This window comes from Arvicanthis niloticus, chromosome 6 (assembly GCF_011762505.2).
Source record: "Arvicanthis niloticus isolate mArvNil1 chromosome 6, mArvNil1.pat.X, whole genome shotgun sequence".
NCBI lineage: Eukaryota > Metazoa > Chordata > Mammalia > Rodentia > Muridae > Arvicanthis > Arvicanthis niloticus.
The window spans coordinates 91,274,600-91,299,368 of NC_047663.1; the positions used below are offsets into that span (position 1 = coordinate 91,274,600).

The 24,769-nt window shown below is 44.4% G+C and overlaps 1 protein-coding gene across 1 annotated transcript in view; it reads left to right on the forward strand.

Moving 5' to 3' along the window:
• LOC117711791 (ATP-binding cassette sub-family A member 17) overlaps positions 1-24,769 on the forward strand; it is a 77,053-nt gene that overhangs the window by 31,647 nt on the left and 20,637 nt on the right. Inside the window, exons 11-18 of the mRNA XM_076937214.1 lie at positions 175-318; positions 3,513-3,642; positions 9,798-9,952; positions 16,736-16,891; positions 17,032-17,242; positions 18,068-18,218; positions 20,001-20,099; positions 21,771-21,933. Of these exons, the coding sequence (XP_076793329.1) occupies positions 175-318; positions 3,513-3,642; positions 9,798-9,952; positions 16,736-16,891; positions 17,032-17,242; positions 18,068-18,218; positions 20,001-20,099; positions 21,771-21,933 (1,209 nt within the window). The remainder of the gene's footprint in view (positions 1-174; positions 319-3,512; positions 3,643-9,797; positions 9,953-16,735; positions 16,892-17,031; positions 17,243-18,067; positions 18,219-20,000; positions 20,100-21,770; positions 21,934-24,769) is intronic.

The window sequence follows — 24,769 nt, forward strand, 5'->3', positions numbered from 1 at the left end:
GCAGCTGACCTGCAGGGAATCCATCAGGGAGCTGGTTAACTTCTCCAGGTGCCATGAAATATTTGAATTCAGCAAGTAAACTGCCTGTGGGCAGGGGTCTAATTCACCAAAATGTATCTCCCATAAGAGAAAGATCACGTAAACAATTAGTGTGTGTGTTAACTTCTCGTGCAGTGCCCCTTCTGGCTAAAGAAGCCCGTTCCAGCGATACCACCACTTTTGAATATTGGGGATCCTGAGAAAACTTCGAAAGGGGATTTCATGCAGGACGAGCCAAGTGATCAGATTAACACAATTGAAATCCAACATCTGTATAAGGTATTGGATTTCCAACTTCTTTACCATGACTCGAGAAACAACCCTCTAAGCTTGCGTTTGATTCAAACCGTGCTTACAAGCTGCTCTTTGGAATTCAGAGGGGGTTATTTTGTTTTTTGTTTTTATTATTATTCTTTAATCTTTTTTACAGTCCAGTCTTTATTCCCCTTCCAGTCCACCTTCTGACAGTTCCTCATTCCATTCCTCCTCCCCCATCCCCCACCCCACGAGACTTCCTCCTTCCCTGGGGCCTTAAGTCTCTCGAGGGTTAGGTGCATCTTCTCTCACTGAGGTCAGACCAGGCAGTCCTCTGCTCTATATGTGTCGGGGCCTCATATCAGCTGGTGTATGCTGCCTGGTTGGTGGCTCAGTTTCTGAGAGATCTCGGGGATCCAGGTTAGTTGAGACTGCTGGTCTGCCTATGGGGTCACCCTCCTCCTCAGCTTCTTCCAGCCTTTCCTTGATTCAACTACAGAGGTTCCTGCTTCTGTAGTCCATTGGTTGGATGTCAGTATCTACATCTGGCTCTCCTTATGTGATCCGATTCTCAAAAATTAGAAACACAGCTTGAAATGCCCTATTTCCTGTTGTGAAGTTAAAGGGAAAGCCTGTTGATCTGTTTTTTTCAAAAACAGTATCTTCTCAACCTCCAGTACCAAGCATCTCCATTGGAGATAGGCCAGAAGTGCAGCCATTTGGTGGGTGCCTTGTATCCACCAAATCAAAATGTAAACCAGATCTCACTGTTAGCTTCCAAGCAGGCTTGCTACACACGGAGCCCTGTTTACTAAGGATTTCTGCAACAGTATAGTCTCAGTGTTTACAGTGTCTACAGAGTGTGGCTGCCTGAAATCTCTGTTCTTCAACTGTAAAAGAAAGCAGGGGGACACTGTTCTTTGGTATTATGACCTTAAAACTCTTAACTTGGCTGGATATGGTGCCCAGCCTTCAGTCCCAGCACTTGGTAGGCAGAGGCACATGAATCTCAGTAAGTTTGAGGTCTGCCTGGTCTACATAGGGAACTCAGGGCGGTTAAAACTGTCTCAAAAAAACAAAAACAAAACAAAACGAAAAAGCAGGACTGAAGAGAGCTCAGAGGTTAAGAGCACTGACTGCTCTTCCAGAGGTCCTAAGTTCAATTCCAAGCAACCACATGGTGGCTCACAACCATCTATAGGGGGAATCTAATGCCCTCTTCAGGCAGGCAGGTGTATATGCAGCAGAACGCTTACACATTAAATAAATAAAATGTTAAAAATATATATTTTAAAAACAAACAAACCACTCAGCCTTGTGTTGCCTTCTACCTGGGGGGTCAAGTGGATCATGTTTTAGCCTAGGACACCCATGAAATGAGTCCAGGTCCTCTATAAAAGTAGTAGTTACGAGCCTCCTTAGCTCTCTGTGGGCGTTCTCTCTTGTTCTCTCATTCTCTCCGACTAGCTCTGGCTCTCTCTTCATAATATGCAGTCTTGAGGCAGATGGGTCTGCATGATCTCAGCCAATCAGCAAGCCAGCTCTCCACTCTTTCTAACTGTGACAGATGTAATCGTTGTTTCTCCCTGGACCATCCCTACCATGAGCTTTTAGGACTGCAAAATGGCTGGGCTGCTCGCTGATGGTGGAAGGCCGGGGTTCGAATGCTCCCTTCAGTGTGCCTTTCCTTCCTTTTGCCCTCCTTCCCTCCGCTTGCTTGCAGCAGACTGCCTGTCATCCCTGTTCACAGTTGGGCCACATGGCACCCTTGCTGAAAAGGAGGCTGAAGTCAAAGAACAAGACTGTCCCTCGATTCAAAACAGTAGAGACCGAATAGGTATAAGGTGGGGAGTAAACAAACTCCATCTGTAATAGCCCGTTCTGGGCATCATTGGATGACCTGTAACAAGTGACATCTAAGTCCCAATGACCCACAGTGAATTTCGCACCCAACGTCCAGCCCAATCCCAATGACTAACAGTGTCTGAATCCCATACCCAACATTCAGCCCAAATGCCATTAGATGGGACGGATATGGTCTAAATCAGACACTGAAATGCAGTACCATCTCTGGTGTGACATTATGGATGGTTTTTTGTTTCCTTCCTTATCCTTTTTTTGAAGGTTTATTTACTTCTGTATTTATGTATCTGAGTGCTTGCTTTAGGACCAGAGGAGGGTATTGGATCCCATTATAGATGATTGTAACCCACTGTCTTAGTTTGGGTTTTATTACTGTGAAAAGGCACCATGACCAAGGCAACTCTTATAAAAGACAACATTTAATTGGGGCTGGCTTACAGGTTCAGAGGTTCAGTCCACTATCATCATGGCAGGAAGCATGGCAACATACAGGGAGACAGGGCGCTGGAGGAGCTGAGAGTTCTGCACCTTGGTCCACAGGCAGCAGGAGACTGTGCTACGCTGGGAGACTCAAAGCCTGCACGTACAGTGACATACTTCCTCCAATAAGGCCACACTCACTATCTCTCCAGCCTCTCTGTCCTTACACTTAAAGCATGCATTCCTTAAATGATAAAAATGATGTTTAAAATTCTGGAGCTATCTGACCTGAAAAACAAAAGACTCAGATGCTCTTCAGTTACACACCTCCTACTGAAGAAGCAGGGTGCCCTCTCTCAGAGGCTTAGCCGGGTGAACAGGTAAGGTCCACTTGTGAGTGGGGAGAAGTCCATTCATGCCACAAGCCTTCCTACCTTGCGCTCTGAGGCCTTTGGCTCAGGTTTCCTATCGCCGTGTTTCAGGATTGAGAAGACGTTCCCAGTCAGGCAGTAGCCCAAGGCTGCGGAGTTATCAGAGGAAGGACTCCCCTACAAGGGTTTCAATTTAGATGCCCATAATGACCTACATTTTAAAAAAAGATTTTTATTTTTAATTAGGAGCACATATGTGGGGATGTTGGGGATGGGGTATGAGCACATGAGTGCAGGTGCCCATAGAGACCAGAGGCCTCAGATACCCTGGGAGCTAGAGGGACAGGAGGCTAAGATCAGCCAATGGATACTTGGAATCAAGCTTGTGTCTTCTACAAGAGCTACACAAACTCTTAACCGCTGTGCCATCTCTCCAGCCCCTCCCTGCTTGATGAATTTTCAAAGAAAATTTAAAATTGATCTGGATATGAGGCTTGCCATATTCTTCAGAACTGCCTCTGTGTGTGGTATTACCCTGCCAGTCACACCCTGACTTTCCTGCAGGTGTTCTATACAGGAAGGAGTAAACGCATAGCCGTCAAAGATCTGAGCATGAACCTGTACAAGGGGCAGATCACTGTTCTTCTGGGACACAACGGAGCAGGGAAAACCACCGTCTGCTCTGTTCTGACAGGTACCTGTGTGGGTCAGCTCTGCTGAGAAAGCCTTTACTAAATCGCCGCACAGATCTAGACTTTGGACTTCTCTGCTAAATTTCATTGACATTTTAATATTGAATATGGTTTATTGTTAATTGTACCATCTTTGTAGTATCTGGTTGTTATGCTTACAGTTCAGTAACCACACCCAGGAAAGGAAGTCTTTGCCTCTTTGAGTCAGCCAACAATGCTACACTTCATTCACTGTGGCAAGACGTGGACAACGCTTAGCTTCTTCCTAGCTAGGACTTTCCTGTTCCACGTGACACACTGCTGATCATTCAACAACTCAAATCGCCCAGTGAAAACATCTTTGAATTTGATCACCACAGGTACTTTTAGGATGGCATCCGTGAGTTGTCCTAAAATATCCATTCCAGAGTCATTTTTATGTTGAAATAATTATTTCACATCCTGTCAACTGAAATGATATCTTATAAAATTTGAAAACTCATTCAAGAAACATGTATTGGAGGTTTAACACTTACAAAGCTGTGCACAAAACCAAAGGGGGTGAGTATCCAGCTTTGAAGGAGCTCCAGAAGTCAACATGTTCTTAGACACAGAGCACCACGGGGCTAGGAAGCTGTCAGCAGCTCAGGCAGGCAGCTGTAAGTCTCTTCATATATAAATGTAGACGCTTGAAGAACAGCAGGATTTAGTGACACCTGATTGGAGGCGCTCTTGGCCACACACCTCTGCTATCAGGACTGAAAGCCAACTGTCGACTAACACGTTCAGTGGGTGGGTTTTGTGTGTGTCACACTGCAACTAAGCCCCACAGTTTCCTAAACAGAGGCACAGACATTTCTAGAGGGGTAGCGCTCTTCAAATACAGACTGTTCCTAACACGTTAGGCTAAGGGAGTGTGTGTGAAGTTCTCACTGCTGGAAAAGAAGTCCAGCTGTGCCCGTAGGCTAAGTGTCCAGTAGACAAGTCAGGGACTAAATCTAGTCCTGAAGGAAGGCCATGAGTCTGGGTTTCCTCACACGGGCTTCCCTTTGCAGTCCCTTATTCTGTGGCCAGGATTTCTCAGAGTCAGCATTTCGTTTGTCTGTGTCCGTGACCTGTCTCCCCATCCTATCTTATCCCCTAAGAGTCTGCCCTGTTTACTTCCGGGCTTCCAATGCTGAAAAAGTGTGTTTGCATAGAACACATAGGTTTTATTAACTGAGAGGCTGAATTGCAAGTACTGGCAAAATGCCCCCTATGAATATAGTATTATAGAAGCTCTATCACAGATTTCTAACAAAATGATAGACCATACAAAAAAATTAACTCTGGCTTAAAGAGATGCTGCTAGGACACACAGAACGATATTCATGAGATCTGCAGATGCTCGGTGGAAAAGGAAAACCCAGCTGCTTCCCCGGGACACTGGCTAGCAAAGGGCTTCCAAGGCCATAAATTTTTGCAGACAGAATCTGTTATGTAGCCCAGGATAGCCTCAAGTGCTAGCATTATATATAGCTATGTGCCATTATATCCAACTCCATACCGTGTGTGTGTGTGTGTGTGTGTGTGTGTGTGTGTGTGTGTGTAATCCCAAACTTTATGTATTATTATTACTATGTATTATTTCTCTACTTCATGAAGTTTTAGTTTTTCTCTGAAGTTATTTACATCTTCTGTTGTTATGAATTTACATTAAAAGTTTTTTCTTTGTTCTGTTTTATTGTTGTTATTCTGTTTTGTTTTTTAGAGACAGGTTCTCTGTGTAGCCCAGCTGTCCTGGAACTCGAACTATAGACCAGGCTGACATTGAACTCATAAATCTGCCTGCCTTTGCCTCCTGAGTGCTGGGATTAAAGGTGTGCACCACCACTATTACCCTGCACAAATGCCTTTTATAATTACTCTAGAGTAGTGTCACCTTTTATCCTTGGGTGTGTATGTATTGCATATGGCTGTGGGTGTGTGGATGGAAAACAGAGGTCAGTTTCAAGTGTCATTCCTCAGAGCTGTGCACCTTGCATTGTGAAACAGGTTCACCCATAGGGACATGAGGCTCCCTGATTAGCCTAGGGTGGCTGGCCCAGGAGCCTTGGGTATCTGCCTCCCCAGCACTGTGATTACATGGGTGCTGAGGATTGAACACAGTCCTCATGCCTGCATGGCAAGCCCTTTACCAGCTATCTCCCCCAGCTCCTACACCATGTTAACTTCAAAAAGTGGTTTATTTTAAATTACATGTATGTCTGTGTAGGTATGAACATGTTATGTCTGTGTAGGTATGAACATGTTATGTCTGTGTGTAGGTATGTTCATGTTATGTCTGTGTGTAGGTATGTATATGTTACATCTGTGTGTAGGTATGTACATGTTATGTCTGTGTATAGGTGTATGTACATGTTATGTCTGTGTATAGGTGTATGTACATGTTATGTCTGTGTGTAGGTATGTACATGTCTGTCTGTCTGTGTGTAGGTATGTACATGTCTGTCTGTGTGTAGGTATGTATATGTTATGTCTGTGTGTAGGTGTATGTACATGTTATGTCTGTATGTAGGTGTATGTACATGTTATGTCTGTGTGTAGGTGGATGTACATGTTATGTCTGTGTGTAGGTATATACATGTCTGTCTGTCTGTGTGTAGGTATGTATATGTTATGTCTGTGTGTAGGTGTATGTACATGTTATGTCTGTGTGTAGGTGTATGTACATGTTATATCTGTGTGTAGGTGTATGTACATGTTATGTCTGTGTGTAGGTATGTACATGTGAGTTCAGTTGCCTGCAGGGCCAGAGAGGACATCTGATCTCTTGGAGCTAGAGTTACAGGTGGTTGTGAGCTAGAACCTGCATCTGGGTGCTCTATAAATACTGTGTTCTTAACCTCTAAGCCATCTCTCTGGCCTCTGGACATGGTCTTGCTGTTCCACAGTGGTCCTCTGAGGGGAAAGCAGCAGTGGTTGCTCTCCTAACACACATACCCATCCTGGTCTTCCACACTGAGGCCAGTTTTGTGGATTTCCCTGTAATAGAAGAAGTTTGTTCTTTTCTAAAGTGTCAGGGGTGCAAATGAATGACTGAATACTTTCCTAGCACTGGGTTCAACCCCTGAGATGCAGCTCTCCCACAGGTAGAGGGCTGTAGAGAGGTACTGTCATTTGGATCATCAGCACATGTACGAGTGACTATGCATGCATGCGTGTGTGTGTGTGTTTGAATATGTGTGCACTTGTGTGTGTGTGAGCATGTGTGCACATGTATGAGTGCATGTATGTGTGTATGAGTGTGCATGCATGTGTATGTGAGCATGTGTGCACATGTGTGTGAGCATATGTGTGCATGTGTGTGAACATGTGTGCACTTGTGTATGTGAACATGTGTGGTCATATGTATGGGCATATGTGTGTGTGAGTGCATTCATGAGTGTGTGTGAACATGTGTGTACTTATGTGTGTGAGAGTGTGTGCACATTTATGTGTACATGTATGTGTACATGAATGTGTGCATGCATGCATGTCTGTGTGTGTGTTTGTGTCTGTGTCTCTGTGTCTGTGTGCTGCACCTGTTGCAGCATTCCAGGGCTCCAAGATGCCATGCTCCAGAGGACACACTGACCTTTAAACACAGCTTGGCATGTTTGAGTTTAGGCTCTGCTCGTGCTCCACTCTCTTGTTAGCTGAAGAGACAAGCTGCATAACTGTAGAGACCCTCATCATAGTCACAGTGCCCCGTGTTAGAGAGCTTGCCAAGCAAGACGATGACGTACGTGGTTCAGTCCCCAACACCCACTGCAATCCCAGTACTGCGGAGGAAGAGACAGGTGAATTCCTGGGCTCTCTGGCCAGCCAGCCTAACCTAATCAATAAAGCCTCGAGTCCCTGTGAGTGAGCTGTCTCACAGTACAAAGCAGACAGTTCCCAGAGATTGACACTTGAGGTTGACCTCTGACTTTAGCATTCAGACGTGTGTGTTAACGCTCACCACAGTGGCCAGGGAAGGCATTGGATCTCTTGGAGCTGAAGTCACAGCTAGTTGTGAACCATCTTTTGTGTGTACTGAAGGTGTTACACGGCTGTGCGGGGGTTGGAGGAGAGGTATCTCCAGTGGAAGTGTGACAGCTCGGAAGGGAAACGTTTCCTGGCAGCCGGGAGCCAAAGAATACCACAAAGTCACACCACACAACAAACCTCACACAAGAGATGTACTGGGAAAGGCACAAGTGGGTTGGATAGCTAAACAAGCCATACTTTGTGACCAGGAGATGTTTTTAGCACTTAAACGTTATACAGACCTGAGATGATGAGATAGCTCAGTGCATAAAGGCACTTGCCACCAATACTGAAAACTTAAGTTCAACCCCCAGAACCTCTATGGTGGAGAGAGAACTGACTTCCTCAAGCTTTTCTCTGGCCTCCACATGTATTATGCGCTCCCCACGCACACAACTGGGGCATGTAAATAAATGTATATGTTTGTTAAAATGATGTGTTTCTAGCCATGCATAGTGGCACATGCTTATAAGGCTGCCAGTCAAGTCTGGCCTACACAATCAAATTTCATCTCAAAATAGACAAATAGCCTGAATATACTGTTATACTAAAACAAACACAGCAACAACAAACAGCAAAGAGTGAAGTGGAGCATCTTAGTGTAGGCCTAGAAGGGCCAGCCTGGTCTGTATCAGAACATCTGTGTGGAAAAGCTGAGGGCAGCCTGGCATTCATAGAGGCTTTGTTTCAAACTACTAGAAGCCCACAAAACAGAAAAGAAAATGTTATTTTTAAAAAAAACATATTTTTTATTTTAGTATAAAAACAATACATGGAGTACATTGGTAAAGCTCTTCTTACCTGGCCTGTGTGAAACCCTAGATTCAATCTATCTCATAAACAACAAATAAAGTATGTATAAAACTAGGTAAGGCTATAGATCTAAACTTGACGGTAGTTACCTTTTTTTTTTTAATTAATTTATTTATTTTGTGTAAGTACACTGTAGCTGTCTTCAGACACCCATATGAGGGCATCAGATCTCATTATGGATGGTTGTGAGCCACCACGTGGTTGCTGGGATTTGAACTCATGACCTCTGGAAGAGCAGTCAGTGCTCTTAACCACTGAGCCATCTCTCCAGCCCCGGTAGTTATCTTTTCATGGTGGAGCTTATTAAACATTTTTTTAAAGTGGGTTTTGTTGGTGGTGGTGGCTGTGGTATTGTTTTGTCTTGAGACAGTGTTTCTCTATATAGCCCTGGCTGTCCTAGAACTCACTATGTAGACCAGTCTGGCCTCAAACTTACAAAGATCTTCCTGTCTCTGCCTCCTGAGTGCTGGTATTAGAGGAGCATGCATCATTACCACCTACTTTAAGATGTATTTTTTTATTCTATGTGTATGAGTGTTTTGCCTGCATGTATGCATGCGCCTGGTGCCCAAGGAGGCCAGAAGAGGGTGCTAGATCCCCTGAAAGTGAGTTACTGACATTGTAAACCACCATGTGGGTTCTGGGGCCTGAATCCTAGTCCTCTGAGAACAAATGCTCTTAACCTGGAGAGATGGGCCCATCTCTCCGGCCTCTACTTCTTTGGTTATGCCTTTTCTTCCTTTTCCTGAACTGTTTGTGGTAAGAATGTATGCTCTTATCATTCTACTAGACTAAAGAGAAAAAATAATGGAGGCGGTTGGACTGTCAAGGTGCATACTGGTATACATTTGTCGGTAACTTCGTTCATTCATTCATTCATTCATTCAGGAAACAAATATTTATTGTCAATCAGGATAAAGTCAGACCTTGCCTTTAAGGATCACATTTCAAACCCATTAGATTCCCAAAGTGCTTTTTCCTCCACCGTAGTTACTAATCACGCAGATTTACCATAATCCTTGTGGCAATGTGATTTACTTTGTAAACGCCCACGTAGTTGAATTCATTTAGCCAGACTGGAATTGCTCAAATGCGGGAAGTATTTCTCCTGTCTCCAAACTTTCTGGAATATTCCCAGGCACAGTCATACACAGAACAAGTATCCCTCAGGTGCTGCTGATGGAGTGACGGTGACAAAGTAGAACGAGGCTGGTCTGTGGGAGAAGAGACAGAGCCAGGGAGATGGTTAGGCCTTCCTGCTCTTACAGCCTCTGACTGAAAATGACTTTAGGATGTCTTCTCTGCTTGGTTCTAGGTCTTATTACTCCTTCCAAAGGACATGCATATATCCACGGATGTGAAATTTCAAAAGACATGGTTCAAATTAGGAAGAGCCTGGGCTGGTGCCCGCAACATGACATTTTATTTGATAACTTTACAATAACTGACCATCTCTATTTCTATGGTCAGGTGAGTCGGTGAACAACGGTGTCTGTGTACATTCTTAGAAACGCTAAGATGGACTACAGTACTCTGCATTATCTGCTTCACTCTGGGATGGGGAATCTTTTTAAGGGACCATGTATATGTCTCTCCATATGCTGACACCAGCTGTGGGGAGGCAGTTTTTCCATCTGATCCAGCTCTGTATACACTGACCAGGCATCCTGTAGGTCAGTCCTGATGCTACCTGGAGCTGGCTAACTCTCCCCGTCAACTCAAGCATCCAGTCCCACAGGACTACCTCCCACTTCAGATGTCACTTGCAAAGCTCAAGTCGTTTCCATAGCTCTCACCTGGGTTCAGTATTTTCTGTGACTGCTCCCAAAACCCAAGGGGACATTTACTTAGAGTGACTAGTTCATTGCAGAAATAAATAAATAATAAATGGTGGCTACAGTGAGCAGTCAGATGAAGCTGATACAGCAAGGCCTTTGGGAAGGGGTGAGTCCCTGCTCCTCAGGAGGGCAAAACCTTCCAGCTCTTCAATGCCTTCCTCAACCCAGGAACCCTACACTTAGAAGCTTAGAAATTTTTACACAAGATTTACTATGTAGGCATGATGGATTAGTTATCAAGTTTCCCTGGAGGAAAGGGAGTGGAGGTTCCAATCCTGGCTTAGTCTTTCCGATGACCAGCCCCAACTCCTAAAGCTACCCAACGGTGTGCTGAGAGTCGCCTCATTAGAACAAAAGACACCCCATTCATTCAGCTAATTCTAGGGAGTTAAGGGTCTCTCTGTAGCAAAGAAAATCAAGTATCAAAGTGAAGACCAAATATTAGGACAAAAGAGACTTCTAGAATCTTAATTTTTTTGCATTTAAGTTTTTGTTTTATTGAGATAAAATGCACATCACACAAAATTTGCCATCTCATTCTTGTCTGGTCTGTTTGTTTTGAGACAAAGTCTCACTAGGTAGAACTTGGCTGACCTGGAACTTGCTGTGTATACCAGGGTGGACTCAAGTCATAGAGATTCACCTACCTCTGCCTCCTGAGGGCTGAGATTAACGGGTACACTACCATGCCCAGCAATATTTTTTATTAAGTCTTTGAGAATGTTGTACAATGTATTTTGATATTCACTCACTACCCAACTCCCTCCTCTCATTTTCACCCTCAACCCCCTACCTACCCAACTTTTAGTTGTTTTTTGTCATGTCCCTGTCCCCGCTCCCCTACAGGGTCCACTTTGTGTTGTCCTAATTTTTGGAATGGGGTCTGCCCTGGAACTGGAGAGTTGCACATGTAAACTTGTATTGATTCTGACAGCATGTACCAGACCAACACAAGCTCAGTCCAGACAAAATGCCAGCACAGAGACAGGAAGGTGGGGAGGAAGTCCCACTACTTGCTCTAGTGCCAGCACAGAGACAGGGAGGTGGGGAGGAAGTCCCACTACTTGCTCTTCTTGACATCCTGACTATGATGTGTCATGGAGACCTCCTCTCTAGTTAGGTCTACTTGAAGTTCTGTGTACCTCTTGTGGTTGGTGTCTACTTCTGTGTTTGGAAAGTCTTCTGCTGTAATTTCATTAAATAGTCCATTTATTGCATTTAATTTTTATCTCTGTTCCTCCTTCTGAATTACTATGTTTGACCTTTTGAATGTGCTTCAGATTTCTTGGAAGTATCACTGATGTGCCTTTTTAAAAAAAATTTATTGGATATTATATTTACATTTCAGATTTTATCCCCTTACTCCATTTCCCCCACCACCCAGGCATCCCCTCCCTCCTCCCCTTCCCCCTGCTTCTATGAGGATGTGCCCCCACCTACTCCCCACTCTCACCTCCCCACCCTCGAATTCCCCCACACTCGGTGTTCAGCCTTCATGGGACCAAGGATCTCCTCTCACCTATGCCCGACAAGGCCATCCTCCCCTACATATACTGATGGAGTCATGGGTCCCTCCCTATGTGCTCCCAGGCTGGTGGTTTAGACCCTGGGAGCTCTGGTTGGTTGGTATTGTTGCTCTCCTCATGGGGCCACAAACCCTTTCAGCTTCTTCAGTCTTCTAACTCCTCCATTGGGAACCCCATAATCAGATCAATGGTTAGCTGTGAGCATCTGCCTCTGAATATGTCAGACTCTGGCAGACCTCTAAGGAGACAGCTATATCAGGCTCCTGTCAGCATGCACTTCCTGCCATCCACATCAGTGTCTACCTTTGGTGACTGCACATGGGATGGATACCCAAGTGGAATGGTCTCCAGACAGCCCCTCCTTCAGATTCTGTCCCACACTTTGTCCATATTTGCTCCTTTGAGTATTTTGTTACTCTTTCTAAGTAGAACCGAGGCATCCACACTTGGTCTTCCTTCTTCATGAGCTTCACGTGGTCTGTGAGTTGAATCTTGACTAATTTAAGCTTTTGAGCTAATATCCACTTATCAGTGAGTAAATACCATGTGCGTTCTTTTGTGATTGGGTTACCTCACTCAGGATGATATTTTCTAGTTCCATCCATTTGCCTAAGAATTCGAATTCACTGTTTTTAATAGCTGAGTAGTACTCCATTGTGTAAATGTACCACATTTTTTGTGTCCATTTCTCTGTTCACTGATGTTCCTTAACTCCTTAATTCATTATCTGTCTGTGGATACTTGTACTGGTAGGTTTTGTGTGTCAACTTGACACAAGCTGGAGTTATCACAGAGAAAGAAGCTTCAGTTGAGGAAATGCCTCCATGAGATCCAGCTGTAAGGCGTTTTCTTAGTTAGTGATCAAGAGAGGAGGGTCTATTATGGGTGGTGCCATCCCTGGGCTGGTAGTCTTGGCTTCTATAAGAAAGCAAGCTGAGCAAGCCAGGGGAAGCAAGCCAGTAAGTAACATCCCTCCATGGCCTCTGCATCAGCTCCTACTTCCTGACCTGCTTGAGTTCCAGTCCTGACTTCCTTTGGTGATGAACATCAATGTGGAAGTGTAAGCTGAATAAACCCTTTCCTCCCCAACTTGCCTCTTGGTCATGATGTTTTGTGCAGGAATAGAAACCCTGACTAAGACAGTATTATTGTCTCTACTTGGCCCTCCAGTCACAGAAATCCATCCTTCTATAGAGTATGAATATATAGGATATATGGTCTTGTATATTACTGATATTGTTACCAAGCTGACCTTGAACTCACAGAGATACACCTGCCTCTGCCTCCCAAGTGTTGGGACTAACAGTGTGTACCATCACCGCCTGGCTCTGGTTCTTTTTTTTCTTCTTCTTCTTTTAATGTTTCAATCTCTTTACTGAATTTTTCTCCACATTTTGAACTTTTTCTCCAATTTACTGACTAGCTCATTCACTTTGGAGACTGTATTGTCTGGACCTTGGATGAGTTTTCTTAATTCATGCATTTGTTTCAATCTTCTGTTTGATCATTAATTCTTTAAAAAAAAAAAAAAAGTTAAGACTGAATTTCTTCTCAGACATTTCAGCTATGTCTGTAGTTCTAGGTTCCTTACAGGAGAGCCAGTTGATTGGAATGGGTCATGGTTGGTGGTTGTATTTTATTCTTTGTTTTGTTTTATACATCTGTTGGAGCCTGGTTGTCTCTTAGTTTTGACTTTCCCTTCTTCCAGGTTAGTCTGGAAATTTTCTTTTTTGTGAATCTTCCTAGAGAGTTACCAACACAGGGCTTGGTGTTGATGCTGAATGGAGTTGCTGGGGCAATTACCTCTTGGCTGTGTGCCAACAAGACTAAGGGTAACTGTACAATAAGCCACAGACAACAAGATGAAGGCAAATCCTTGGCCATCCCTTGAAATCTGGTAATTCTGGGAAAAAGACATCAAACACCAGACCCACTGAAGTCTGTGTACTTTCTGGGTACAGAAAGAAGCCAAGGTTAGAGCCACAGGCCTGAAGTAACCTAGGACCCCAGTATTAAAGGCTCCCCCAGTCCTTCAGTGAACCCAGAAGTCAAAACCACACATTCACACTGACTGTGGGGATCACTGGAACCAGGGGATTCTGTGCATCCTGAAGCTCATACACTGCACTGATATCTAAGGCCACTGGACTGGGGGCCTGTCCTTAGACCACTCCTGATCCCCTACTGGAGCTGGGAACCCAGTCTCAGGGTGCTCTGTGGGCTCTCCGGAGCACAAGGCCTGTTCCTTTAATGCCCTTGGATCTCACAGAAACTGGAGGCCTGAATATAAGTACTCTCTAGTCTCACAGAAACCAGAGGCCTGCTCCCATGGAGCTTAGAGGCTATTTGGAGAAATCCCTCTCCATGTCTTTTTATTTTTTAGTTGAGTTGTTTATCCCTTAGTAATTTAGTTATAAGACATTTTTTATTAGATGCTGGCTACTAAGCCCCTGTCTTTATAGAACTACCTCAGTGCTGTTTGACAGTAGCGTTAGAGCAAGTGCTGGGTTCAGAAGTGCAGCTCCCGACCCTGTTCTTGTCTTCAAGGCTGTTTTGATTGTTTTGACCTGACTGTACTTCCAAGGGAGTTTAGGAACACAAGTTTTGTCCATATCTACAAAAAAAAAAATATTTTAACAGCTATCAGAATTTGCAGGGCTCTTTGAATAGCGACGACATCTTAACGTTATTAATAATGTTCAAATTTCCAATCCTTGGCCATGAAATGTGTTTCTACTTACTCAGTCTCTTGTAATTTTTTTCAATGATGTTTTTATAGTTTTCAGTGTGCAGTTTTTGCATTCATGTGGTTAAATTTATTCCTAAATACTTTTGTGATGCTAAAGTAAACAATATTCTTAGACTGTTTATTGCAAGTATAAAAAGATGCAAACTTGTGGGTGGGGTGTAGCTTAATTGATACAGCACTTGCCTAATATGTATGAGGCCCTGGGTTCAATCCCTGCCACCATATAAAATCAGGTATGGTGGCACAAGCCTGTAACCTCAGTTCTCTGAGAGGCTGAGGCAAGAGGATCAGTAGTTCAATGTCATTTGTGGCTACAGAGCGTGCTCACCGTCAGTCTGAATCACATGCCTCAAAACCAAAATATGGGCTGGAGATTCAGCTCAGTTGGAAAAGTTACCTGTGGTCCAAGCCGCCCACATAAAAGCAGAGTCTCTTAGCCCAGGCCTGGGGCAGGGTGGGGAAGGCTAGGAGGGGTGGAGGGGATAGAGGATGGGGCGATAGGGGGTAGGGGTGATTTTGTAAGTAAAATGGGATAGGCTGATCCATGGAGCTCATTGGTTTGCCAGTTTAGCCAATCGGTGAGCTCTAGATTTAGTGAGAGACTGTCTCAAAAGATAAGATGGAAAAAACAAAGCACACACACATAGAGAACAAAGCGTACACACACACACACACACACACACAAATAAATGTGGAGAACAATTGGTGGAAGACACCAATATCAAACTCTAACCTACATGCACAAATGCACTTGTGTACACACAACGCATGTACATGAATGTTTGTGCACATACACACAGAGAGAGACACAGACACACACACACTCTAAAACAAAGAGAGACATACAAACTTGCACAAGGCTATCCTTTCAGAGATGATCACCTTGTCTGTGTGACCTCTAGTATGACCTAAAGACCTGGTGGTGACAAAGATTCTCTTGTCACTTTGAAAGTCCCAAACTCAGAGAGTCCTTGCCAGGAACCAGGGATGAAAGCCATATAATTTCTTTACTATGAAACATTAGTTTTTAAAAAAAACATATGTTGAGAAATCCCACTTAGTCTTAATGCATTTTTTTAATGTGCCCATGCATTTATTTTTAAGTCATTTACTGTTTGAATGGGTCTGAGGACCCAAGACCATGACCACACAACCCAAAGTATTTCAACAAGGCAAAAGTTCTAATTCTTCAGAAGGGTGGGTAGCCATGTCAGGTCAAGCAATCAAACATACACAGCAGAGGTTCTCTCTCTGCCTCTCTCTCCTCTGCCTCTCTGCCTCTCTCTCTGCCTCTCTGCCTCTCTGCCTCTCTGCCTCTCTGCCTCTCTGCCTCTCTGCCTCTCTGCCTCTCTGCCTCTCTGCCTCTCTGCCTCTCTGCCTCTCTGCCTCTCTGCCTCTCTGCCTCTCTGCCTCTCTGCCTCTCTGCCTCTCTGCCTCTCTGCCTCTCTGCCTCTCTGCCTCTCTGCCTCTCTGCCTCTCTGCCTCTCTGCCTCTCTGCCTCTCTGCCTCTCTGCCTCTCTGCCTCTGCCTGAGTGGTCAGGCGCTAGCCTCACATTCTTATAGTTGGCTAACTCAGAATGACATCACTCATAAACAAAGTGCAGCTTTTGATAACAGGATGCAACTTTGAGCAAATACTTTAATCCTAGAGAAGTGTTGATTTGCCAGGCAGTGGTGGCACACAGCTTTGATCTCAGCACTAAGGACCCAGAGGCAGACAGATCTCTGTGAGTTCAAGGCCAGCCTGGTCTACAGAGCGAGTTCTTTATGGCCAGCCAGAACCACATGGTGAGACCCTGTCTGAAAATAAACCAGAGAAGAAGGAGGGGAGGAGAGATTGGTGTTGATGTGAAGGAGGAGTTTTGCCAGATGGTCTCTTTACATCTTTACGTATTTCTTTAAAGATGGGACTTCCTTCATCTCAATTAACCTTTGATAGAAAGAATGGATTTCACTTACATTCCCCACATTCATCCATTCACTTACTTACTTCATATCTTCCTCTGTCCCTTTCCCTGAAAAGAATGTTTCTGGCATACTTTTCTTGTCTATATTTTATGTGGATACAATCAAAATCTTAGATAGCTCGACTCTCATCAGTAGCACTTGTTTCATAGCCCCCCTGTTTCTTGCCTTCCAGTTGAAAGGTCTGTCTCCCCAGGACTGTCATGAGAAAACAGAGGAGATGCTGCACATCCTCAGTCTGGAGGACAAGCGGGACTTGCGGTCCAAGTTCCTGAGTGGGGGGATGAAGCGCAAGCTCTCCATTGGCATCGCCCTCATAGCGGGCTCTAAGGTATAGGGTGGGGGGTCTGGTCTCTCGATGCAGCCAAGTCAGGCTCCCACACAAGGACAAACCCAGGGTGGTGACGACAGCTTGTCAAAACCCCAACTGGGGCCACACGGGGTCCCACAGTTCGGATCTCTACCCTCCAGGTATTGATTCTGGACGAGCCCACCTCAGGCATGGACTCCACCTCCAGGAGGGCCATCTGGGACCTTCTTCAGCAGCAGAAGAGTGACCGTACGGTCCTGCTGACCACTCACTTCATGGATGAAGCTGACCTGCTGGGAGACCGCATCGCCATCTTGGCCAAGGGGGAGCTCCAGTGTTGCGGGTCACCATCATTCCTCAAGCAGAAATACGGTGAGCAGTGGGCAGCAGGAGCCAAGATCAGCCTCCAGCTGGGGACAGGATCAGCGCCTTTGGGAAGGGTCCTGACGATGGCTGGCACAGCCTTCTCTAGATTTCCTATTCTCTTGGTCCAGTGGAAGATCTTGGGAGAACAAGGCAGAAATGAAGTAAACGGTATCTTTGAGACTTAGGATCAGAAGAACCATGTTTACATTTCAGTTTGTCATTTTCTTGCCTCTTCATCTGGGTACCAAATTAGTTCATCCGTTCTTGGTGATTAAAAAAAAATCTAATTTATGAAATAGAAACAAACAACCCCCAAACAAAACTCAAGGCCCCTCTCTCTCTCACGGCCCAGGTCTGACCCATCTGTAAACCATAATTGGCCCTTATTTCAAAATACTTGTATGCATTTCTCTCAATTTGTGATCACTTTCTAGTGTTCTGATCAGCAGCTCCTCCTACCTGGACTATTGTCTCCTAGCCCATCTCTCTGTGTTTAATCTCACACTTTCCGACTCTGTGCTCAACTGACTAGTCCCACTGAGTCCCTGACAATGTATAGTATTCTGTTCAGAACTCCCAAGGGCCCGTGCAGACCCATGGTCACCACCCTTCCCGAAGCCCCTTTCACTGCCCAGTACTGTTAGGTTTGCTACCAGTCCATCTCCTGATTCGGAAACAAGAGTGAAGCCAGGCCATTACAGTTTGAACTGACCTCTCAAGGTTCCCTTCTTTTTGCCCTAAATCTCTCCATTCTGAAGTACAGAAAATAATGACCCAAAAGAATGGGATAAAGAATAAGATGGTGCCATCGTCTCTTACATGGTATTTCAGGTGCAGGATATTATATGACTATCATAAAAACACCTCTCTGTGACACCTCAAAGCTCTCTAAAGTTATTTATCGCCACATACCGAATGCAATTTTGGAATCCAGCATTGGAGAAGAAATGATATTCACACTTCCAAAGAAGACCATGCCCAGGTATGAACTGAGTCGTTAGCACAGGCCCACCATGGCCACAAAAATCCATGTTCTTTACACATGCCCACATGCAAAATACAGTGTCTCCTGTTGCAGGAGCAGTATAAGACTCAGGACCTCATTATCTGAATTATATATGGTATGGTACTTGGGTTCAACTCATTGGCTATGGCTCTTCTTGAAAATCTGTTAATTCGAGAGGGATGTTTTCTGATCCACATACATCCGATGAGCTGAGCACGTAATGGCGATCATAAGAGACAGCATCATTGCCGGGCAGTGGTGGCGCACGCCTTTAATCCCAGCACTTGGGAGGCAGAGGCAGGTGGATTTCTGAGTTCGAGGCCAGCCTGGTCTACAGAGTGAGTTCCAGGACAGCCAGAACTATGCAGAGAAACCCTGTCTAGAAAAGCCAAAAAAGGAGAGAGAGAGGGAGAGAGAGAGAAAGAGAGAGAGAGAGAGAGAGAGAGAGAGAGAGAGAGAGAGAGAAAGAGAATCACTAAGAAATAAAGGAAAATAACACATACTAGTCTTCAGCAATTCTAAATTCTAGGTTGACATGAGTCTCCCATTTCTGCCTTCTTGGGATCAGGGAATGTGTATTGATGGTTTTTGCTTTGTACAACTGGTTTTAATCAGCCTTTCACTCCATCCACTGGCTGCTGACTCCGGCTGTTGGATGATTCTTTTCCATACAAACTGGCTGAGAGAGCTGGGTAGCTTCATTTGTCTGCTCCCTGACAACCAGTATCCAAGCTGGTACAAGTGCTCTGTAGGTGTCCTATGTATCAGGTTACGAAACACACACCCTTTTAAGACGAAAGCCATGCCCACCATCTTTAAAACATGTCCTGCCATGCCGCAGTTATTCACAAACACCTTTTAGTCTTTCCTGGTAACACTACTGAAGGTGCTGCCATACCTTCTGCCATGAAATCATAATCTCCTCACTATTCTCCAGCCTCCACCTAGGCTGCTCTTGAAGCCTCTCTTGCCTTCACCTCACTCTCCTTGCCCCCAAAACACGACACGTGTCCTAGAATCTAGAAGATTTTTTTTTTTTTTAAATTAGTACCATAATGCCTTCTGGATCACTTGTACATTACTGGATTACTGAATTACTCAACTCAAATTTAGCAAATTCTAGTGTTTCTCATGGGTTATTTTTTTCCCCTTTGTCCTAGAGATTCAGCCCAAGGCCTTGCACATAAAAGGCAGGGCCTCTAATAAGAAGTCTACCCCGCCCTCAGAAGATTCTATATGTCGGCTGCACTGAGCTGGATAGTTCTTCTACTCCACATTAATGTTTCCCCTGGGGCTAGAATGATCTAGAATATCCAATAGCTTATTCTCACACCTGGGAAAACCAACTGGGTGCTTACAAAAGCTGCTAACTGTAGCATCCAGTGCTCTGCTAGGTGGACTCTTGGATGAGTTTGGCTTCTCAGAGTATGGCAGGCAGAATCCAAGAAAAGGCATCCCAAGACAAGAGGAACTGAAGAGTGAAGAGAGAGAGAGAGAGAGAGAGAGAGAGAGAGAGAGAGAGAATATGTTACTTTTTCTTATGCCTGGGCTCAGAAATACCAAAACTTCACCTCTGTAGTAGATATATTTTACATTTCTCCCCATAGGAACATTCCAAAATAACTGTATTACAAGTTTACCAAGATCTGAACAGATATCTTGACAGCAAAACCCATGTCTTCTCTGCTCTAGAAAACTAAGGGTGGTAAAGGATTCACCTTCCATCTTTCAAAAATAAAATCTTTATTCCCCATCTAGGTTTGAGGCTCTATTCACTGACTTAGAACTGAGACAGACAGAGCTGGGGGTCTCTACACTTGCGACCTCTGTCACCACTATGGAGGAAGTGTTCATACGGTGAGCAAAAATAAAACTGGAAGGCAGCTTAAGTGGGTAAGAGTCCTTGCTATGCGAGCATGAGGATAGGCTTGCTGGCTGGCCAGCCCAGAAGAAAACAGAGATCATCAGGTTCAGAGAGAGAGAGAGAGAGAGACTCTGTCTCAAGGGATAAGATGGAAATCAATAGAGAAAGACACCAGACATCTTTCTCTATCATCAGAAGTATCTGTGCACACACACACACAACACACACACACACACACTGACAGCTCCAAAGAGATCCTAGTGTTGGAAGGGATCTTAGACATCATCCATTTAAATATTACCCAGTGATTAACTCTTTTTCCTAATAGTCCTGCAGAATGGCTACCGAGTCTCTGCAGAGTACGTTTGATCTGATGGGATATCAGATATGTTAAATCAGATATATGTTCAAGGGATTATTTATTATTCAACAAACATTTTTGGAGAGTGGCAAGACAGAGTCTATAGGTATGGCTGTTCTGGACCTCACTATTTAGACCAGGCTGGCCTCAAACTTAGAAAGATCTGCCTGACCCTGTCTCCTGTGTGCTAGGGTTATAGGTGTGTGCCACCATGCTTGGCCTAATAATTCTTTTTGGTTTCGTTGTTTTGTTATTTTAGGTTTTGACATTTTATAGCTTTGCTCATAAGATTAACTAATATATTATTTTGCCTTAATTTTCATGTAGTAGTTTTCAAAAGAAGGTAATGCTAGTTGTTTTAAGAAATCGGACCGCAGCTCAAGAACAGACCATTCCAGACCACGCGGTTCCAAGGGGGAGGAGGTTTATTCAAGGGATAGGGCAAAGGTGGGGAGAGGAAGGTGGAAGAGATAAGAGAGAAGAGAAGTAGAGGCTGGCCATGACCACGTGGAGAGAGAGGAAGTGGGGGAGGGGACAGAGAGGCAAGAGGGTAAGAGAGAGAGTAAAGAGTAAAAGACTAAGAGTAAGAGAGAGAGGAGGGGGCAAGCAGCCCCTTTTATAGTGGATCGCCTACCTGGCGGTTGCCAGGTAACTGTGGGGAGAAGCATACCTGGCTGTTGCCAGATAACTGGGGAGGTGGAGTTTAGACAGAATACTAACAGGTAACAAGATGTAATTATGATAGTGTTGCATAAGATCTTTGGAGCCGACTATCATGTAGCCTGTTATACAACTCAGACACAGCTCCTGGCCCCGACATTATCCTTTGTAGCCGCCAGCGGCTATGGGGAATGGGGTTCACCTGAAAGGAAGGCTGGGAATGAAAGGGGAATGGAGGGCAAGAGAAAACATGGGGCCAAGACAACGTATTCTGATCAAGGCCCAAAGTTTAATATTTTGCTTTCACATATAAAGGGGACGCCCCACCCCCAGAGTCTCTTCTCGTTTCAGCCCAGTGGCTGGGTGAGGGGATAGCAGCCAGGAGGTGTCAAGGCAAGCTCAGCAGGCGGTCCATTCTTCTTAGCTCCTGTTGCAGACTGCAGGTTGCCAAGGCCTCCAGCAATGTCTCCTAGGTTTTGGTCTACTGTGGAAGACAACTGGCTCAGGCCTGCTCGAGGCTGGGGGGCAGAATCCTTATTCTACCTTACCGTCTTTTCTAAACCTATGGATTTCTTTGTTTAAACCTGAACAGAATGAACTGTCTTGTGACTTTGTATTTGCTTATGTTTTTGATTTGGTTTAGAGTTTGTAAGTTGGCTGATCCCAACACAAATGTCATAACGGAGAAGCGACCCTCTCTTCATCCTCTTCCCCGGAATCACAGAGTTCCTGTTGACAGAATAAAATGTCTCCACTCAAGGATCTTCTCAGTGTACTCTGGCCCGCCAATGAAACTAAACACAGGAGTAAGCAGCATATTTCAAATTCACAAATGTGGTTTAATTGATAGGCTCATGCTGTCATTCTGTCAAGAGCTGCATTTAGGCTGGGCATAATGGGGCACACCTTTAATCCCAGCACTCAGGAGGCAGAGGCAGACAGAGCTTTGTAAATTCGAGGCCAGCCTGGTCTACATAGTGAGATCATGTCTCAAAAAATAAAAGTAAAAGAAGAGCCAAGTTAATAATTTACGCCTGTAATCCCAGTGATTGTGAGACTGAATCCAGCAGATTATGAGTTCATGGCCAGCCTAGGCTGTCTATAGAGATCTGGTATTGTAGAGTGAAAAATTATAAAGGCCATCTTATGAAATATGTGTAAATTTTTCGCCTTAGACCTTGGGCAGAAAAGCACCTGCCAGCAGGTTTGGGTCCATCTAATTAGTTACAGAGGAGGGGGGGAGTTACAGTACAAAGGCCTGTTAAGAACATCCCAGAAACTGACTGGCCAAGGGAAGAACTACACCTTGCCCCATGGTACGGCCTACTAGTGTTCAAAAAAGGTAAAACAACCAATCCTGTGCACCCGCGCGAAAGTTCGCTTTTTCCCTACCCCGCCCATATATAAGCGCTATGCCCCTGAGCCACGAGGTCAGTCCCTCTATCCCCTATGTGAGATATGGGGATATGGGCTGGCCCAGAGCTCTGATTTAATAAACCACCTCATGTGCTTTACAGCAAGATGGTCTCTCGTGTGTCCTTTGGGTGCGTACTATCCTGTGACTTAAGTGGACCTCCTTTCTGGGGAGTCCCGGACCTTTCAGTATCAATAAAATAAGAATAAAGAATGGGTCCATCATACTTCAGCAGTGTTACACAGATGGCTCTTCTAGTTCAAAGGCAAAAGTGTCCTAGTTAGTGTAACTGTAACTGTAACAAAACACCATGACCAAGGCAACTCTTAGGGGAAAAAAGCATTTAATTGGGGGCTTCAGAGGATTAGTCAATTTCCATCATGGCAGGAAGCATAGAGGCAGACAAGCAATGGGGCATGGCCCTGAGTAGTAACTGAGGGCTTACACCCAGTTCTGTAGGGAGGCAGAGGGAGAGGGAAGAGGGAGGGATGAGGAGGGAGGGAGGAAGGGAGAGAGAGAGAGAGAGAGAGAGAGAGAGAGAGAGAGAGAGAGAGAGAGAGAGAGAGAATAAGACAGGGACAGAGAGGTGAGGGCTTTTGACACCCCCCTCTGGCAAGACCACGCCTCCTAATTCTTCCTAAGCAATCACCAGCTGAAAACCAAACATTCAGATCTAAGAGCCGCTGGAGGCCATTCTCATTCAAACCACTACAAGTGGTAATTAACCCATTAGAAAACCGGTATCCAAAAATGTCCTGCAGGGGCCTGGCCCTTCCTCATCACATAAAGGATTATTTGTACTGGCAGAATACATAATCTTTGCATTGTGAAGTAGGTCATTTATTGCACCACCCAGAATTTAAATTAAAAAAAAAAATGTATTTATAATCCCAACTTGAGGGAGAATGACAAAAAAGAATCCTAAGTTTGAAACTTGCCTGGGCTTTCCAGAGAGACTTTGTGTAAAAAAGATTGTGTGTGTGTGTGTGTGTGTGTGTGTGTGTGTGTGTGTGTGGTGTACACGTGTCCTTTTAAATACATGAAAATATGATGTTTTGTAACATTGGAAAATTATATATTTGGAGAAATATATATATTGAAAAATTATATTTGGAAAACTATAAATATTATTTTATTTTTTGTTTTTTCAGACAGGGTTTCTCTGTGTATCCCTAGAACTCACAGAGATCTGCCTACCTTTGCCTCCTGAGTGCTGGGATTAAACTAGTGCACACCACTGCCCGGCTTGATACACGTTTTATAAAATATTTTTTACTTAGCTATCAATAGTATTGGTATATAACAAGATTATGATGGGTTAGAGGTTGATTTCCTTGTTTCATAATTTTGAGCCACATTTTAAAGGGGAAGTTATTATCCCTAAAGCTAGGACATATCTGGTTTTGTTGTTGTTGTTGTTTTGGTCCAGATCAATCATTTATCTCTTAAAATCCTTAACAAGGCATTATCTGGTGCCACATGGCCATGGTGTGCTTTTGAAAGCACGTCCCCTGAGCTTCTTATAAAGTACTTCTATGTTTGCCCTCAGATGAGTTAAAACAGACCTTGGGAGAACATTGAAGGTAAGTCTCCATCACATCAGAAGTAGAAACCTCAAATAATGCTTGACAGAGCCCTCCAGGGGCTTATTGATAAGGAATTTGGAATGCCTGATTTAAACCTGACCACAGGGCCTTTTTCCACAGGGGCTCCTAGGCAAAGGGCTGTGTATATGTGGAACCTGGCCCTTTCCATATCCTCAGTCATGCTGCCTCCCAGAGAGGCCATGTGAGCACATAGAGTACTAACCCAGACGGCTTTCCACTCCAGGCCCTGTGTCAGCTCCTTGGACCTTTGGGCTTATTCATGTATATTTTGATTTTGATTATCATTACCACAGAGACATGCTTATGGGTACCCTCTATTTATGCAAATTATCTAAGTGGAAGCGGAACATGTAAGCTAAAGATTACTTTGAAATTAAGTTATATTCATCTAGGGGTTTGTTTTGTTTTCTTGTTTTTTGAGCTAAGGTTTCACTATGAAGCCCTGGCTGCCCTAGAACTCACTGTGCAGCCCAGGCTGGCCTCTAACTCACAAGATTCTCTTGCCTCTGCCTCCTGAATGCTGGAATTAAAGTTGTATGTCACCCCTTTTTCTTTTTTTTTTTTTAATTTCTTTTTATTTTTTTTTAAAGATGTATTTATTTTATGTATGTGAGTACACTG